This window comes from Ranitomeya variabilis, chromosome 5, assembly GCF_051348905.1.
Source record: "Ranitomeya variabilis isolate aRanVar5 chromosome 5, aRanVar5.hap1, whole genome shotgun sequence".
Classification (NCBI taxonomy): domain Eukaryota; kingdom Metazoa; phylum Chordata; class Amphibia; order Anura; family Dendrobatidae; genus Ranitomeya; species Ranitomeya variabilis.
The window spans coordinates 476,045,418-476,065,847 of record NC_135236.1 but is presented as its reverse complement, the minus strand read 5'-3'; the positions used below and the strand labels follow the sequence as shown (position 1 = coordinate 476,065,847).

At 41.0% G+C, this 20,430-nt stretch overlaps 1 protein-coding gene across 1 annotated transcript in view; it reads left to right on the top strand.

The window, feature by feature from the left end:
• The window catches only part of PPM1H (protein phosphatase, Mg2+/Mn2+ dependent 1H), a 192,737-nt gene extending 181,320 nt beyond the window's left edge, over positions 1 to 11,417 (top strand). The window contains exons 9-10 of the mRNA XM_077265502.1: positions 7,538 to 7,689; positions 10,548 to 11,417. Of these exons, the coding sequence (XP_077121617.1) occupies positions 7,538 to 7,689; positions 10,548 to 10,695 (300 nt within the window). The 3' untranslated portion in view covers positions 10,696 to 11,417. The remainder of the gene's footprint in view (positions 1 to 7,537; positions 7,690 to 10,547) is intronic.
• Positions 11,418 to 20,430: the final 9,013 nt, after the last annotated feature.

Here is a 20,430-nt window from a genome sequence, read left to right as displayed (position 1 = left end):
TAGAATATTCGAAATGTCGAACGCCTCGACAGACAAGATGGGCATTGTTCTTTACCAGGTTTAACTTTTTTGTCACATATAGGCCGGAGAACAAAAGCGTAAAGGCAGATGCCTTATCTTGTTGTTTTCCCGAGGGGATGAAATAGTTGTGAACAAGTACCTATTCTACAAAAACGGGTGGTTATAGCATCTATATGCTTCGATCTTGAAAGAGAGGTTGTTGATGCTCAGGGGAACGCCCCTGCTGCCTGTACATTAGGTAAATTGATTGTTCCAGTTAATCTTTGTTTCAGAATCTTTAGTGAACATCACAATTCGGTTTTGGCCTGACATCCTGGTAATTGCCATCACAGATCTTCTTACTCTGTGCTTTTGATGGTCTCAGGTTCATTCCGGGAGTATGTAGCCACTTACAGTGTCTGTGCACGTTCTAAGACCTCTCATACTCTTCCGTTGGGGGCATTCCAACCATTGGACTCGCTTGTCAGTCGATTTTATCACGGATCTACCCGTTTCGGCGGGGAATACAGTAATTTTGGTGGTCGTGGATAAATTCAGTAAGATGTCTCATTTTATTGCATTACCAGCTTTACCGAACGCCAAGTACTTGGCACAAATTTTAGTCAGGGAACTTACATGTGATCCCGACCGATATTGTTTCTGACCGGGGTGTATAGTTTGTTTCCAAGTTTTGGAGGCCATTTTGCACCCGTCTGGGGATCCTTCTGTCATTTTCATCTGCATTTCACCTGCAGTCTAATGGGCAGACTGAACTGGTTAACCAGAATCTGGAGACTTATCTTAGGTGTTTTGTGTCTGAGAATCAGCAGGATTGAGTTGCCGAATTCTCAGTAAGTAATTCGTTGTCATGAATCTACTGGCAAGTCCCCCTTTTTTTGGGTGAATGAGTGCCATCCTCAGTTTAGCTCATTTAATAAAATTCTTCTGAATTATGTGACGAGGAACTGTTTTCATCATTTATTACATCCGTATGGCAGGGTGTTACTAATAATTTCAGGATGCTGGGATCCAAATATAAGAGTGTGGCTGATCGGAGACGTTTGGTGGGTCCGGACCTGTGTCTTGGTGACTTGGTGTGGTTGTCCTTTACGAACATTAAGTGGAAGGTTCTATCTTGGAAACTGGGTCCCAGGTTTTTCGGTCCTTATAAGATCATAGCCATCGTTAATCCTGTAGCATTCCGCCTTGCTTTGCCTCCCACCTTCAGGATCCATAATGTATTTCATTAATTTTTCCTAAAAAAAAAAAAAGTTACATCTTCGGTACCAACACCGCTACCGCCATCGCCTGTCATTGTCGATAGAAATTTAGCATTTCAGTTTGCAGTTGTTAATCGGCTATGTTGGGAGCTCTGGAAGTCTGAGCTCTCAGCTGAGCTCGGTTAGCCACTTCCATCCCCTTTATAATTTGGCTCCAGATTGAAACCCATGTCAGAGCTAGCTAAGGCTGCATGGCTTGAAGGAGAGGTGTTTATATGAGGAGTTATCTGTGACTGTTGCGTGGGTTTGTAAGTGTGATAATTTAATTCCCTTTTCTTATTTTAGTTTATCCCCATCCTCCACTCCCCCAGTTTATTTCTCTGTTATATGTGAGTGAATGTTTGCATGCCTGGTATTTTCATTTACCATTGTTTGTGCTGCAGTGTTCGTCGGGTTGGTCTACTGCGGTACACGGTAGCGCCCCTCTTCCCTGGGTGGAGGAAGAGAACAGGCAGAGGGCTGAATCAGGAAATAGACAAGGATGGAGGCCCCGGCATGTTCACCCCTAGTGTTAGGCAGAGTCACCCAAGAGCTGAGTCATGACAATTTACAATACAGACTGGGATAAGAAAGTTTTTTATATGTATGGATCACCCCTTTCTATGTTTTATTTTCCATTACTACAATATCTATTGCATAACATCCCTTATTACAGCAATGTACTTTATTTCAGGCCTCAGTTTTAAAGATAATATTTAGTCTAGAACAATGTGTAATTTTCTGTTACGTTTCATCACGACTTTTGAAACATTTGATTGCGGGTTTTTTCCATGACACCTTGTATACAAAATCTTAAGAGGAATTGGTCACCAGTTTTTTGGTACCCTATCTGGGAGCAGCATGATGTAGGGAAAGAGACCCTGACACCACTCACTTGGCTGCTTGTTGTCATTTTGAGAAAATCCCTGTTTTATCTGCTGCAGATCTACCAGTTCTCTGAATGCTGAGCTCTGTATAACCCCGCCTACAACACTGATTGGCAGCTTTCTGTGTACATTGTCAGCTTTCTACCCATCAGTGGTGGGGGCGGGGTTATACAGAGCTCCTGAATATACTTGACAACCTAGCAGTTTTACTAGTCCTCTAGTGATAATCTCCTGCAGATAAAACTGTGATATTATCAAAATTACACTGAGCAGCCCAATAAGTGACACATTATTGGATTCGGGGTCTCTGTCTCTACATTATTCTGCTCTCAGATTAGATTGGCTTCGAAATTACACTGTGCAGCCCAATAAGTGACACATCATTGAAATCGGGGTTTCTGTCTCTACATTATGCTGCTCTCAGATTAGACCGACTTCAAAATTACACTGAGCAGCCCAATAAGTGACACATCATTGGAATCGGGGTCTCTGTCTCTACATTATTCTGCTCTCAGATTAGATTGGCTTCGAAATTACACTGTGCAGCCCAATAAGTGACACATCATTGAAATCGGGGTTTCTGTCTCTACATTATGCTGCTCTCAGATTAGACCGACTTCAAAATTACACTGAGCAGCCCAATAAGTGACACATCATTGGAATCGGGGTCCACTGCTAGTCCACTTTTCTATAGTTATCTCACTATTCTCACAAGTAGGACTACAATAAAGGGTAATAACTCACAAGACATGCTACAACCTCCTTTACATATCACTAAGTAATGGAGCAAGAACTTAGTAATAAAAAAGTGTCTGTTGTGTTCAGTGAAGGAAATGTATGAGAGGGATTGCATATTTAACATGTAAGCTAGTATTCTGGGAGAATGAAGTCAGAGTATTTCTTTTAATACATGAAAAAACATGCAAGGGTGGGCCTTTTTTATTATTATTTTTTGTGCATGGCATGTTATCTGTAAGACATGTTTTGGTAAGTCTCTGTGATACTCCTTAAATGTGAAATTATGTCATTAAATCAAATGCAAATACCAGAATTCCAGGAGCTATGCATTTCAGTCAACATTAAAAAACTGTTGGAAGCAAAAAATGTTTTATAAACATTCCCATTTTACAGCGAGTGAAGAATGCGGAGAGGCATATGAAAGCATCCCAGCCGTGAGCGTATGCCAAATACAGTACATGTTTAGACGGGTTTGTGGACGACAGATGTATTGCTGAACTGAAAGGATTAACCAGCATGTCTGACCAGGCATGCTATTTCCAAATTGTAATACTGAATATAATTTTCCCTTGGCTGCCTTTGCTAAAGCCGTCATGCGTCTTTTAAATTACTGCTTTTCCATGGGTTAATTAAAGCACTCGGCAAGCACTGTCTACTGACTGTAAGGTTTAGCAGGGAATTCAAGTAGTGTGCAATGACAATTGGAATGCCGACCCAGAGGATACTTCGGGGATGATCAACAAAAGATTCATTTAGAAGCCACAAACGATCTACGGAACAGGCCAGGAACTGTCTCTGGATTGTGTGAAGGCCACTAGTTAATGATTTAAAGGGAGCCTGTCAGCAGGATTGTGCACAGTAACCTACAGACAGTGTCAGGTTGGCGCCATTATACTGATTACAATGATACCTTGGTTGATTAAATCCATCTTGTGGTTGTTGTTTAATCTGTATTTGTAGTTTTCAGTTAATGAAATTCTCGTGCTCTCGGGCAGTGCGCAGGGTCTTCATGTGGTGCTCTATACATCAGTTGGGAGTTAGAAAAACAAAAAAATTCAACTTCATCAAAATGGCGCTGGCGGCAGTGCCTGCGCTGTAGCATGATACATGCGTAATATGGCTATATACATTTATGCTTTATTCCTATACTATTGTGGGGTAAAAAAATATATATTGCAGAAATAAATCAGATGTGGCACTCACCCCAAGTATGCTGAAATTAATATCCTTTATTCGCCTTTATGCGGTAACAGGCATTTGTGTCCTGGACCCGTGGAAGCGCACTCGCGCGAAACGGCCGTCGTCCTCTCTTTCCTCTCCTCTACCTGCCGCCTCTCCACAAATGCCTGTTACCGCATAAAGGTGAATAAAGGACATTGATTTCAGCATACTTGGGGTGAGTGCCACATCTGATTTATTTCTACAGTATCTGAACCTTATTTCTCTGATATGTGTTAAGCACCGCCCCTGTGATGCATATATGAGTATCGTGTTACGAGTCTTCAGAAAAATCCGTCCTCTACATTTAGCCTGTGAAGATATATTACCTGGTGCCGCTCATTTCTGAATCTCCTCCAAGTCTAAAAATATATATATATATATATATATATATATATATATATATATATATATATATATATATATTCATCAAAATAGTGGTGGTGCCTGTGCAGTAGCATCTATCACGTTCCAATAGATACCACTGTGCAGGCGCCACCGCTATTTTGATGATTTTTTTTTTTTGGTAACCCCACAACATGATATGCAGTATGTAAAATAGGGTGCAGGTCACTGAGGGATCAATGACCTGTTATGATCCCATACTGATGCACATGTAAGCAGAGCACCATATAAAGCCTCTCCAACAGACCGCCCCAGAGCACGAGAATCTCATTAACTGAAAACTACAAATAAAGATTAAACAACAAGATGGATTTCATCAACCAAGGTATCGTTTTAATCCGTATAACATCACCAACCTGACAGTGTCTGTAGTTTACTAAGCACAATCCTGCTGACAAATTCACTTTAAACATATTTGTAAAAAAATAAAAAACACACTTGCTCTTTGTTTAAGCTTTCTGTTATGCACGTGGTTGTGGAACCACTGTGCCACGGTCCGGGGAGAGCCTGGAGAAGCATAACTAAGCGAGCACCTGGTTCTTCATTAGAGCTCCTGATAATGTGGTTAGACTTGAACCCAGGTGGATGCCAGGTGCTGTTCCAGGACGGAGACATTTCCAGAAGCTTGCATGGCCCATTTAATAAGCAGGGAGCGCGCGCCCTAATCATTCTTCCAGGAGACCTGCATGCCGTGCACAGGCCCTGGGAGGACGCTGAGACAGCGGGGACCGGAGCGGCACGGGGAGGTGAGAACACACGTCGTCTTCCCTTCTGAGACTGAGAAGAGGAAGGAGACGTCCAGGGGCATTAGTGCTGCTATAATAGCTACATTCACACATCCGTGGGATGTGTCCTAGCATTGTCCTCTTTTTTTTTTTTTTTCTTGTATAGCACACTGACCCATAGAGTTTCGTTCATTTATATAGACATGGTTTTTTAAAATGGATGTATGTCTCTGATCTGTGAGACTCCGCTCATTCCTATTCTCATTTGTATTGCGGATCAGACTCTGCCAATAAAGTCAGTGGAGGTCCACATAAATCGGATGACACACAGAAAGACCTACTTTGTGCTCCAGAGTTCCATCTGACAGAGACCGAAAAGGGTCCACTTTGCAATACAATGGTTGTGTCTGAGCATAGCTACACACTGATTTGGAGGTAGTAGTGGGTCCTTTTACTTCTTGGGCCCCTGTGCAGCTGCACCAATGCATCTGAGTTTCATTTCTTTTTGATACATCAAAAGTCCTTGAATAAAAAAAAAAAAAAGGTTTAGACAGTCTACATGCTTCAGTGAAAAAAAAAATATGAGAAAAAAATGAAAGCAACTAGGATAATGGCTCACGTTCTCTCAGATGTTTACAGTTCTACTTGGGGGGGTTTCCATAATCACTGGGGAAAATAGCTATTTGATACACTGCCGATTCTGTAAGTTTTCCCACCTACAAAGAAAGAAGAGGTCTGTAATTTTTATTGTAGGTACACTTCAACTGTGAGAGACCGAATCTAAAAATAAAAACAGAAAATCGCATTGTATGATTTTTAAATACATAAACTGCATTTTATTGCATGAAATAAGTATTTGATCACCTACCAACAGCAAGAATTCTGGCTCTCACAGACCTGTTAGTTTTTCTTTAAGAAGCCTTCCTACTCTGCACTCATTACCTGTATTAATTGCATCTGTTTGAACTCGTCATCTGTATAAAAGACACCTGTCCACACACTCCAACGTCTCCACCATGGCCAAGACCATGGAACTGTCTAATGACACCAGGCACAAAATTGTAGACCTGCACAAGGCTGGAATGGGCTACAGGACAATAGGCAAGCAACTTGGTGAGAAGGCAGCAACTGTTGACACAATTATTAGAAAATGGAAGAAACACAAGATGACTGTCAATATATCTCGGTCTGTGGTTGCATGTGAGACCTCACCTTGTGGGGTAAGGATGATTTCAAGAAAGGTCAGGAATGAGCCCAGAACTACACAGGAGGACCTGGTCAACGATGTGAAAAGAGCACTACTACGCTGTCATGGATTAAAATCATGCAGGGCATGCAAGGTCCCCCTGCTCAGGCCAGCACATGCCTAGTTCTCCAATGACCATCTGGATGATCCAGAGGAGGCATGGGAGAAGGTCATGTGGTCAGGTAATACCAAAATAGATCTTTTTGGTATTGACTCCACTCACCGTGTTTGGAGTAAGAAGGATGAGTACAACCCCAAAAACACCATCCCAAGCTGGGAAACATCATACTTTGGGGATGCTTTTCTGCAAAGGGGACAAGACAACTGTATCATATTGAAGGGCGGATTGGATAGGGTCGTGTATCGCTTGATTTTGGCCTCTTTATTCAGGTTTTCTCTTCTATCAAATACTTATTTCATGCAATGAAATTCAGATTAATCCAGTCTTTTCTGGAGTCGCATTTTAGGCATAAGAGAAGCCAGCACTTTAGCTGAATTTGATTGGCAGGCATAGCCGCACACTTCTCCCACCCTGAGTCCTCCGAAGGTCTTGCCCATTTTTGGGAGCTACTTCAAACGTGAAATTGCCAAAAGTTGAAAAATATTGGAGCAACTGCGTGCTGCGCAAATATTTTGTACTTTTATTTTTTTCAAAGCCATAATGTTTGGCATAAGAGCTTTGAGTCGGGTTCTTGGAGTTTTTGAAAACCTGAAGTGTTTAAATGATGCTCAAAAGCCTGAAAATGTGAGCCGGAAGTAATTGTCCATAGATATGAACAAAAAGATTCTTTTGAGACTTTTCCGAGCACTATGTCAATTGAAAATGTAAAAAAGGCATATAACTTTCAGGAAGAAAGGGAAAAAATAGCTTGCAGTGGGAAGAAGTTAATATTAGGAGGGTAACTTTCACAAAGGAGTATGCAGCCATTATTATTTGTATTTTAAAAGTAAGGACGCCTTAACGATGTATTTGATAATTTACATAATTTTTATTATGAAATCTGGTGACAAATCCTCTATTTTTTTTATTGCCATTGTTATGTTGCCTTTTTACAACAGGTACGAGTTTATGATCTTTTGCAATATGAACATGGGGCAGATGATGTGCTAGTTTTGGCAACAGACGGCCTTTGGGATGTCTTATTGAACGAAGAAGTGTCTGAAGCTGTTACAAATTTTCTAGCATGCTGTGATCCTGATGACCCTCATAGGTATGTAGTGGAGCTTCTCCTTTTTTATAAAACCGTATATAGAATTTACACAAATATGATACAAAAAGTTTGTAATTCTAATTTACAGTAGATTTTTTTTGTGTGTGCGCTGGAGTGGGGGAGACATTTACGGCTTGTCAAATACAGTATGTAACTTCTTTCCATTCCTTGCTCAGCCCCAGGCTAACCTATGAGCTAAAAATCCTGGCTTGTCATGGCCAATTGGCTAGCAAACCATTGCACCCCAGATCCACATTGCTAGTTTTATAAAGGACATGTTCTTAAAACGAGTTTCCATTAAGTTTTTCAGTGGTTTCCTGGTCTGTGAAAGGGCTATTCTATTTTCACACACACACACACACACACACACACACACACACACACACACACACACACACACACACACACACACACACACACACACATACATACATACATACATACATACATACATACACACATACATACACACACATATATATATATATATATATATATATATATATACATACACACACCTTTCTCCTCTAGTGCCTTTTCTTTTAACGCCAGTCTCGTTGTCTTCCTCCTTTTTAAAAAAATCTTGATTTCAAAAAGTCAGAGCATACATTTGGAAATAAATATTTCCAAAGTAAATACTACAGAGTAAAAAAAATGAATTTGGCTTTGCAAATATTGATGATTTTTTATTTTTTATTTTTTTTTTTTGGGGGGGGGGGGAGTGATTGGTTGCGATTAGTGTTGAACAAACGTGCTTAGATTAGGTGTTAGCTGACGATGCTCGTGTGTTATAGAGTATCTCTGGTGTGCTCAAATAATATGTTTGAGTCATCGCGGCAGCCTGTCTCGCTGTTGTTCAACAAGCCGCAACACATGCGGGGATTTTCTGTTTGTTAGATAATCCCTTCATGTGTTGCGGCTGTCAAACAGCCGCGGCGACTCGAACATAGTTGCTCAACACTAATCACGATTCGTCAGAGTGTTTTCACTAGAAATCCGGTGTAAAACACTTTGATAAGTCGCTAAATTTTTACTTATTCTCGACACGAGCTGTGGCCTACGTAATGCCAGAAATGATAAACCAGTCCTTGGCTGGAGTAAGATTTGTGGTGAGGAGTACGCAGTCACACTCCACTTTTCAGACGTGCTGGATTCATTAGCAGGCATGTACCTCCTAATGAATCAGGAGCGACAGACTCCAGCTCACATAATTCACACCGTCTTGATGAATCGGAGCAATGGCCTTCTACTCATTTTACATTTTCGCTGTGAAATACCGGAAATGTATTAATGAGTATAATTAGTACTTTTCTGAAGTGACTCAATTTTCGTCAACTACTGCAGAGTGTCTTGCTAAAGATAATCCTGTCACCTTCTGTCTTCAAAGCCTCTAACTAGTGATGCTAATGTGTGGATAAAAACATAGGATGGAATAAAAAATAGTCTACATTTTAAAACTAGTTTTTTTGCTTTACAAATTACTGAATGGTCATATAAAAAAAATCTGTTTTAAAAACGTTCGGCTTTTCTTTATTAACTTAAAGGGGTTGTCCAGCCTTAGGCTATAAGTCTGCAGTCACTCTATATGACTGCAGACTTGCGAATCCTCACATCACACGCATGCTGTGAGGATTCTCCGGTGGCGGACGCATAACCGCAAGTATGTGATTTGTATACAGTCACGTGCCGACTAGATGGATGCAAGAGTACTGGGCGAGGCCGGACACTGTCTAGTTGGAATGTGGCTGGAAGTATGCAAATCGCATTCTTGTGGTCACATGACTACCTGCTCCCACTACCAGCATCCGAGAATCCTCACTGCAGGTAGTGTGTGCAATGTGAGGATTCACAAGTACCTGCACATAGGCTAAGAGTCTGAGTCACTCTGAGGCTTGATGACCCCTTTAAAAAATATTTCTAAATGAAGTCGGCACAAAATGACTGATCAGACCAAGCACATGCTCTAGGTGCACCCTTGGCGAAACTGTTCAGTGCATCTTCCCACCTACCTGTTTCCATCCATCTCCATCCTCCTTTGTCTTCTGTAAATCTAGAGTTTCATTAGAGGAAGAGGGGGCAGAGATGCGAGAAAAGTAGGTTAACTGCTCGATAAAGCCAGGGGTGCAGCCAGCGCTTTTGCTTAGTATGAACAGTTATTTTGTGCTGTCTGTCTCTTTTTTGTAAAAAAAATAATATATATATATATCTTTATACAAGAGATACAAAAAGCGGCACCAACCCACATATGACTTCCACCACACACTATTTGTTGCGGGTATAACAGATGGTTTCTACGCTGCAAACCATCACATGAAACCGGGGTGCTCCTTCATAGAAACAAAGTCTTTAAATGCACATAATGTTCATAAGAAGAGATGAGGGCACTCACCGGACTGAAGTAAAAAATGGTTCCTTTATTGAAAACAATACATCCAGAAGACGATTAAGGCCGGGGGAGAGGGAGCTCGTGCGAGCAGGGGAGGACTACGGCCGTTTCGCGCTGTCCTGCGCTTCTACGGGTCAGCTGACCCGTAGAAGCGCAGGACAGCGCGAAACGGCCGTAGTCCTCCCCTGCTCGCACGAGCTCCCTCTCCCCCGGCCTTAATCGTCTTCTGGATGTATTGTTTTCAATAAAGGAACCATTTTTTACTTCAGTCCGGTGAGTGCCCTCATCTCTTCTTATGAACATTATATATATATCTTTGTCAGCTCTAGGATAAAGAAATACTTGATTGTTAAAGATCCGGGCTTCATCCACCTAAGTGCTTATATGATCGATTAAAGGCAAAGGTCCCAGAAAGTCATTGATGACTTATGTGCAGTGCAGTGATCTGTAATGTGTGCTCCTCTCTTGGCAGGTACACGCTGGCCGCGCAGGACCTTGTGATGCGTGCTAGAGGTGTCCTGAAAGACCGAGGTTGGAGAATATCTAATGACCGGCTGGGCTCAGGAGATGACATTTCCGTGTATGTCATTCCATTAGCACATGGCAATAAACTGACCTGAAGGAATTGTCTTCAAGTTCAGGGAATGTTTCTTATGTACTGTTAGCAAGTTGTGAATAAGAACTTCTGTAGAAATGTCACTACTGAAATTGGGCATTGCACAACCCCTCTAATTGTGCATCCGGGACCTCAGCATATGTAACGCTGCTAACGTCATATGGTTTCTTGTGTTGTACTCTACAGACCTGATCCTTGTTTTGATTTTCTTGTGCCGCAATGTAGTTTTCATCATTAAAGTACTGTCAGTAAAGCGGTGCATATTTGGACGGGAGCGAAGTGCAGAGAAGTTAATCTCTCGATAGCTCCGATAAGTGGACATTTAGTAATAAATCACAATTTACAATCCACGTACTGTTAGATTGCAGCATCTCATCATTCGTTACTGTCTGGCTGTAGAGTAGGGAGGGGGCAATCTTCAATAAATTCGCTGTCATTCGCCAGCATCAGTAATAATGAAGTGGATTCTAATTCTTATCAGTTCACAGTAAATATTCCTGATCCATTAAAGCACAACTCCGGAGTTTTATTTATTTCAGAGTAGTATCACTAATGTCTGTTTCATGACCTTAGTAAAATACTTACCAGCCACCATCTTCTGCTTTTCCCGACACCGCTTCGGTGCTGTTCCACCATCTTCTGACCACAGCTATTGACTGGCCTGATGATGGGGCTAATGGTCACAACTAGTGATGAGCGAATGTGCTCAGATAAGGTGTTATCCGACCATGCTCAGGTGCTAACAAAGTGACTTTGGCGTGTTCAAAAAATATGTTCAAGTCTTTGCACCTGCATGTTTCTCGTGGCTGTTCGACAGCAGCAACACATGCAGGGATTGCCTAACAAACCTACAATCCCGGCATTTGTTGCTGGTGTCAAACAACCGGGAGACATGCAGCCACAGTGACTCGATCATATTGTTAGAACACTCCGAAGTCACTTGGTTAGCACCTGACCATGGTCGGATAACACCTTATCCAAGCACATTCGCTCATCACTAGAAGAAGCTCTCAATGTAATGCTATGAGTGTCTCTTTCTGGTTCTCCTATAATTACATTGACAGGTGATTTTTATTCCCCCCCCCCCCCTTCCCCAGTAATACTGCAAAAGATGACCAGAGCGGCATTGACAATCGAAGAAAACATCTGGGAGGTATAATACGCATTGGTGAGGAAATAAGAACAAAAACCGCTGGAGTGGTGCTTTAATATCTAAGCTACAGATTTATTTAACTTATCTTCATATATTTCCATGTTGTAAATATTTTAGCTGTCCATAATAAGAGATTGGCAACCCTGTTTAAGAGGCTCAGCAGCATTCACTGCGTGGTGTCCATTTTGAGATATATTCACAAACAGGCTCATAGCATGGGCTCCTACAAGGTACATAAACTACGTGGTATTGTCAGGTTTAGAAGTTATACCCTATCCATAGGTAGAAAAACTAGGTGTCCAGCGCTGCAGCTGCATGTGGCAGGCTCTCCATGCATGTGTTGTGACAGTGAACCAGAGGTGACACCTGCAGCTGCGGCACCAAACGGCTGATTATCGGGAGCGCTCCAGGTATCCAGGTTACCGAGGCAGCTATTCGGGAAGCGCTATAGCTATTCGGTTAAGCTCTGAGGGTATGTTCCAACGGTCAGTAAACGCTGTGGGTTGGACGCTGCGTACATCCACAGCGTCCAACCTGCAGTGGCCTGATGTTACAGCATAGTGGAGGGGATTTCAAGAAATCCCATCTCCGTTATGCGTGCACAGACACCTCAGGCTTCCCTGTGGAGACAGACATGCAGCTCATCTTTCTAGACCGCAACATGTCCATTTATCTTGCTCAGTCTCTGCAAGATAAATGTCAACAATCCAATGTATGGGGCGCAGTGATTCCACACGGTTCAATGAACACATGCGGATTCACCTGCAAAAGCCGACAGCGCTTTGGACCGAGCGGACATGTGCTGCATCCAAAGCGCTGCCTAATACTGACTGTGGGGATGTAGCCTTATCCGAAGCTATTCAATCATCCCTAGAGATAGGACCCCAGCAATTGGGAGGTTAACACTGGGACCCCCATCGATTCCAAGAGCGAGATCTCTGAAGACCTTTGTGTGAATTTAGTGGTTGTCGATCATGCACATTGCTGCTCTCTTCCTTTTTATGGGACCGCTGAAGATCAGCTGAGCCCACCACCCAGCTATCTCCAGTGGCCACATTACGAATAAATGGAGTGGCAATGCACATAATTGACCACCGCTCAATTCACACATCTCTTCAGAATACCGCACATTGGGACCGGTGGAAGGCACAGTGGTTGGACCCCTAGCGATCAGGAGGTTATACTCCATTTTATTCATAGGGCATAACTTCCAGAGTTGAGAATACCACTTTAAGAATTTCATAAAACAAAGTAGAAAATGATTAATTATATTGATAGCTGACAGAATATTGTAACTACTGAGCACTATATTTCTATTTATAACCATTATCAAATTTATTTCTTTTTCAGCAAGGATTTATTTGGCATACATTCCTCAAAACCAAATGTACGCGCATTTTAAAGGAGGATTATTATTATCCCACCTATTATTCTTTACTTATTCTGTACTGTACGTATTCCAGTCTCCAAGATCATATCCCAATATGTAGTGGGTGTAATAGTAATAATAATATTGGCAAATACCTCCAATTAGAAATGTAGTCTAGTTTTTCTGATTCGCTATGTCTTTCCTCATGTGCAGGCATAGCAGGACCTTAGGTATCCATGGTTACGACCACTGATACAGTGACCGCTAGTTGCTAGTGGTCATAACCATGGATACCTAAGGTCCTGCTATGCCTGCACGTTAGGAAAGAGACATAGCGAATCAGAAGAATTATACTACATTTCTAATTGGAGATATTTGCTAATATTACTACACCTACTACATATTGGGATAGGATCTTTGAGATGAGAATACCCCTTTAATGATTACAATTAAATGGTTTCCTGTAATTTGATATTAGTATAGTATCATTTGTGTAGACCACCAGTGAGAAATTCTTGTGTAAATCTTAGCACCCCACTGATTAGCTGATTAAATAGCCTGAAGGTCTTCGACAAGGGTCTGTTGAAGTCATGGTCTTCCGTGTATTATGTAGCTTCTGTGCCTTATACTGCACTCGGTTCCATCCACGGGACTGATCTGCAGAGCTGCAGTGCCAGACACAGCTACTGCAAAATATATGAAGCTGTGCCTGCTAAGTGTACTGGTCGTGACACTACTGCGAATGCAGTCATCTGGGGAAACTCGAGCGTCTCGCCCCACCTCTCTAAGGGTACCGTCTCACAGTGGCACTTTTGTCGCTACGACGGTACGATCCGTGACGTTCCAGCGATATCCATACGATATCGCTGTGTCTGACACGCAGCAGCGATCAGGGACCCTGCTGAGAATCGTACGTCGTAGCAGATCGTTTGGAACTTTATTTCGTCGCTGGATCTCCCGCTGTCATCGCTGGATCGGTGTGTGTGACACCGATCCAGCGATGCGTTCGCTTGTAACCAGGGTAAACATCGGGTTACTAAGCGCAGGGCCGCGCTTAGTAACCCGATGTTTACCCTGGTTACCATCGTAAATGTAAAAAAAAAAAAACGTACATACTCACATTCCGGTGTCCATCAGGTCCCTAGCCGTCTGCTTCCCGCACTGACTGACTGCCGGCCGGAAAGCAAAAGCAGAGCACAGCGGTGACGTCACCACTGTGCTCTGCTTTCACTTTACGGCCGGCACTCAGTCAGTGCGGGAAGCAGACCGCTAGGGACCTGACGGACACCGGAATGTGAGTATGTACGGTTTGGTTTTTTTTACATTTACGATGGTAACCAGGGTAAACATCGGGTTACTAAGCGCGGCCCTGCGCTTAGTAACCCGATGTTTACCCTGGTTACCCGGGGACTTCGGCATCGTTGGTCGCTGGAGAGCGGTCTGTGTGACAGCTCCCCAGCGACCACACAACGACTTACCAAAGATCACGGCCAGGTCGTATCGCTGGTCGTGATCGTTGGTAAATCGTTTTGTGTAACGGTACCCTAACTCTGGTCTACGATTTTTTATGTCCTTCTTTTTAGATCAGATTGGGCAGCCTGTACATGAAGCAGCTGGTGTTGCGCACACGCCCTGCAGAATAGTTGCTGCATTTTAACTGTGTCCATTGGGCGCTATCTATTGTGTTTTTATCTATGGAGAGAACTTGTAACCCCTTGAGTGACAAACTACACAACCGACTATGATCATGTGCAATGCGTCTCACTTAATGGTCCTTAGTTTGACTTTTAGAGAATATAAAGGCAATCAATTGAAGAATCGTAGAAGCAGTGTTTAGCATTCTCACGTTCTGCATTCGTCCTATAGATTGTGGATGGTGACAACTTTTTAAAATGTTCTAAATATACGGATCATATATTTTGTAAGGCCGTATTGTCCACAGCTTTTGTTGTGCATGCTAAGCGGGCTTGAATGTTTGCATTTCTATACTCCTGGCCATTTAATGTTCCCATACAAGCTGATCTTATCCGAGTCATTCAGAGGACATAAGAACTATGTCATCATCTCACCGATTCCCGACAGTACCACTGGAGCCAAGCTTAGCTTCTGCCCGGACACGATAGATAATCACATTAGATTTATATTCCACTCAACGCATCTTTGGCTCCAGATAAATTAAATTCATCTGACAAATTACGGAAAGCAGCGTTTCATCAAATCTGTTATCTTTGTTATGGATCACATTCAAGTGTTCATTCTCTTTAAGTATATATCCCCCTGATATTTCCTTATGTGATTTGGGCACCTTTTGGGGCATTTTTTTTTTTATAGTTGGCTGCATGTGTTTGTAGCTTAAAAAAATATATCAATCAGGTTTGTAACTTCTGTACCATTTTCTTAGCTGAATTCTGATCACATTAGAATTTAACTTTCGACCTGTGAAATATGCTTAGAAGGTGGCTCAGCTCATGAATATAAGGTAAGGAGAAAGGATTACAGATGCTGTAAACCCAGTGTGGAGTCTGGTATGTACTGTGATATATAGAGGCTGTAGAACTAAGGTAATTCAATAGTTTTTCATAAAACCGTATTACAAAAATGTTTGTTTTTTTGCCAAAGTGCATGCATTTTAGATTTTATTTTTTAGAACACCTTTCTTTTTAGATTTAGTGTTAGTGTATAATCTACAGAGAAGTCTGTTGAATCAGTGTTAGAACTAATCTTTAGTCACCATGGAAGAAAACAAAAAAGTAATCAGACTCTAGAATCAAGTGTGTCAGAACTATTTGTCAAAACTGGTATTTTGATGACTTCTTATCTGGAGGTTGTAAATAAATTTAAAGGGCGTTGAAGGAGTTCAGCTTGTTAAAGTAAAACTTAAAATCCTGCAATGTCAAATAATAAGTTATACCCTTTAATATAAACCTGAAGGAATATTGCTTATTACAAAAGTAATCACATTAATAGCAGTAAATATGATCTACTAAAAATTAATGAAGCTAGAGATAATTTACAAGCGAGACTACCAGCAGATTACTCATCGATAGTAACATGAAGATAAGCTGATCTGGTACTAAAAGAGTGGTACCGTAATTTTTCTCCTCTGTAGTCGTGCAGTTTGCGTATTTTAATAATTTGTGACTACAAAAGTGGGCATCTACTAAATGGTCTCCAATATAGGCTTGGATGTCTTTCTGGAGCCTAACAATATTGTGTCTTACAGTTATTAGGTTCTTTAGAAGGACGAAGATCTGGGCATTTATTCTGACGGAATATAGGCTGAACTGGATGGACACATGTCTTTTTTCGGCCTTGCTGACTGTTACTATATTTATGTTCATATTACTATATAGTGTATGCAATTATATTCTCGATTTTATTTTAATTTATTCAATTGTACTGTATATCTCACTGCTAGTACTACTACTACTAGCTATGAAGGGAACATTTTCCCCTTATTTCTTTGTCAAAATTTTTTTGACATAGCAGATATCATACAAATTACATTTACATTACAATGTCAAGTTAACTGTTAATTGTTAGTAATTTCAAAACGGAACCAAAATGGCCTAAAGAGGTTGTCCACTACTCAGACAACCCCCTTCTCAATCCCTATGTATCCCCCTTGTAAAATAATAACACCTATACTGCCCTCCGGTGCTGGCTCAGTTCCAGCGGTGTCTGCACTGGCTCTACTGGAATAGTGTGACATTGTCACGTGATCTCTGCAGCCAATCCACTCTGGATTCACTCTCCCTGCCTTCGGACAAATCACATCCAGAGGACGTGAGAGCTTCTGCATGATTCAAACAAGATGTTCGCAGCAGCTGGGGCTGTGGTCACTGCTGCATCTGCTTTCCCTATTCTGAAATGAAGTGTCTTCATTAAAATCTGTTTCAGGAGCTCGGCTAGTCCTGCTGAGAATGTGTCAAGTGTCAATTCTGATGTATTCTTGGTATGACCTCGCTATGTGATGTTACTTTTCAGTGACAGTTCGTTCCCTCGCCAGCTCTAATGAGAAGTGACTATTCCGCAAGAGAGTGCACTGTTAGTGGGCATTGAAAGGGAAAGAATGCAACAAGTAGGGACAGCACAGCCCAACTACAAAAACAGATGTTGCCATGATGTCATAAGTGACGTCTGTTTCGGTAGTTGGGCTGTGCTGTCCCTGCGTGCCACATCCTATCCTTTTCAATGCGCACTGACAGTGCACTCTCGCCATTTCAGAATTTATCATTAAAGGCAGCAAGGGAGCCCAGTGTCACTGCGCATTCAAAGGAATATTGAGTAAAATTGAGCATACATCGGAATTGACAACTGGCACATGCCCAGATTGCACTCATGACACTTCCTGTCAGGATGGGGAAAGGAGCTTCAGCAGTGACAAAAGCCCAGGCTCCCTGATGATGTGTTGCTTAAATATCCCAGCATGCACTGAGGATTATTAAAACAAATGTCATCTGAACAGAAATTTAAAAAGAAAGTAGGAAGATAGAGTAGAGCAGGAATGATAGAGAATTTTGTATTCAATTTAATTAAAGTATACTAGACAAGTGATTAGATTAATAAATTAGATAGACATTTAGGTTAAAAATCTACACTTAAAGGAACTGAGTGTGTACAAAGATTAGTGTGATGGGTGGAGAAGCTGTTATCAGCTGTGTGTAGAGTTGTTACCTGTCAGGGTAATCCTGCCTCATAAAGAAACTTCTAGATATTCTTCCTGAAACTTCATGAAGTATGAGTCTAAAATAGCTCAGTAGCCAGCGTAAGAATTGCTAAATTACTAATTTTTGTTTTTTAATGAAGATTGTGATATCATTTTTTTTTCAAAAATGTACAAAAGAAAAATACATATAACACAAAAACACTGATTTAAACAATAGGTCATTTTCTGATGACACAATCCCTTTAAGCAGAAAAATTGTTCCCAATTCTGATTAAAATAAATTTGTTATATGACCTGCACCCTTAACCTAAATTCAATGTGTGTTTTACATTTCCCTGTACTGAAAGATCATATAATCTACAGGTTTAAGCCAGCTGCATAGTGAATTCCAAGAATCTCTTGGAATTGATCTTTGAAACACATTATTGAAATGCGTTCATGTTCCAAAGCTGGCTTGTCTTGTTGGGATTTCGGGTGAGTGACTTCATCTCCTCTTGTAATGTTTTACATGTCTTATTAGTAATCTGCAGTTTCAGAACACATTCATTTCTTCTATTCAAACACTAATTGTCTTTTCCAATCTGATTCCTTTGCGATCTCTTACAATATGTCATTATTTCCTCTTGCACCACTTTTCACTAATGGAAGTGGTTTTGATTTGTGTATGATTGCTCTCACCCGGTTGATGCATGTACTCCACAAGACCCCTGTAGGTATCCTGTGGTATCTCACCAAGATATCAGCCGAAGATCCTTGAACATGAATCTCTAAAGCTGCATTTATTACACTAGTCCATCAGATTCTAATGTTAAAGGCTCTTCGTATACAATTGTGTTGTGAGTGGGTTGAGCAACGGACTCATCCAAAAACACTGTTGTAAGAAATCGTTTGTTAGCGAAAAAATCCTTTCAACCTCAAAAAATGATGGAATGTAAATGAAGATTAATCACTCATTCAACGATTTGACTGGCAAAAAAGAGAAGTGGAAATTGAAGTCTTAAATAGAGTTGATCGTGATTCAAAGCAATAAATACCTTCATTTATCCAAAATAAATATAATCACTCGTAGGATTTCAACTTTGTGCACACCTACACTTCAGGTTATCTCTATTCAACCATTTCATTCATGATTTTTGTCCTGTAGTAACACTTGTCTGACATTGTTTTCTGTTCGTGAGTTACAATTGTTAAACCCCTCCACCCTCGGCGATTTATCGTTTTCTGTTTTTTCTCCGTTTCTTCCAAGAGCCATAACCTTTTTGTTTCCACCAATATAGCCGATTGCGAGCTTGTTTTTTGTGGGACGAGTACATTTGAATGACACGATTAATTTTATCATATAGTGTACCGAAAATGGGGAAAAAATTCCAAGTGCGGAGAAATTTAAAAAAATAAAAATAAAGTAAGTGAAATTCCACAATTGTTTTTTGGGGGGTTTTATTTACCATATTCACTATATGATAAAACTGACCTTCCATTATGATTCTTCAGATCAGTACGAGTACACAGATATCAAACATGTATAGGTTCTTTTTTTATTTGTGGTGAAAAAAAATTAAGACATTTGGAAAAGTTTTTGCATTTGTCAACATTTTCCATTTTTACTTCCTACTGTGTTCAATAGTCGGGATAGGGAACTTGAAGCTGCGATCATCCAATCACCTGTGCTGCTATTAATAACAAAAATCATGATCTCCTATGACCGTGATTGACAGCGGCATTTAACTGGTTAACAGCTGCAGGTGGATCTGGGATCCAACCACGGCTGTTACAGGCACTTAATAGCTGATTAAATTAGCCATCCAGTGCGGGGACAGATGCCAGGGACATGGCTGATGACGTAAATATACTTCATTGGTCTCGAAAGAGTTAAACAATAATCTGCTCATGTAGGTAAACCATAATTACGTTGCTGACAACAGAAGTGATAGTGGAACCCAAGTTTAATCATACCTTCATTGTCACAAATGGATAAACCTCTCTGACTGTTTTGTGTAAATGAGGCTGAAAGTGCAGCAAGAGTGGAGCAATTCCCTAGTGCATTGATCTTTCACATTATTACATTCCTACCACCACGATCATGTGCTTGATTTTTACATATGGCACTTGTACTTATAATATTTCTTGGGGCTGTGATCGTGACTGTTTTTTTTTCTTGGACCAAGTAGTCCATGGAAAATATTGGAGACATGTCTGATTTTTATCCGAGGATTGAATCAAAATCATCAATATAAGTCTATTCGTCCTTGAAATAATGGGACCACACTTTGATCACATTTCAGTCCTGTGCAATTTTCATGGACTGTCAGAAAGGAGAAAGCGGAGAAACTTTTTTTTTTTTTTTCCACGTGCAAGGAAAACTGATGACGCTCAAGCCAAACTTAGATCAACGTCTGATTAAAATAATCTGTTCGTTTTTCTCCACGGTAGAAAATAGTGACGTCTGAATGAGCCTGAAGTCTTTGTTATCGACCGAACTTGCAAATAGAGCTAGACTGGGAATAGGAACAGCATAGAGAATCCATGCACTAGCCACAATTTGGTCAGC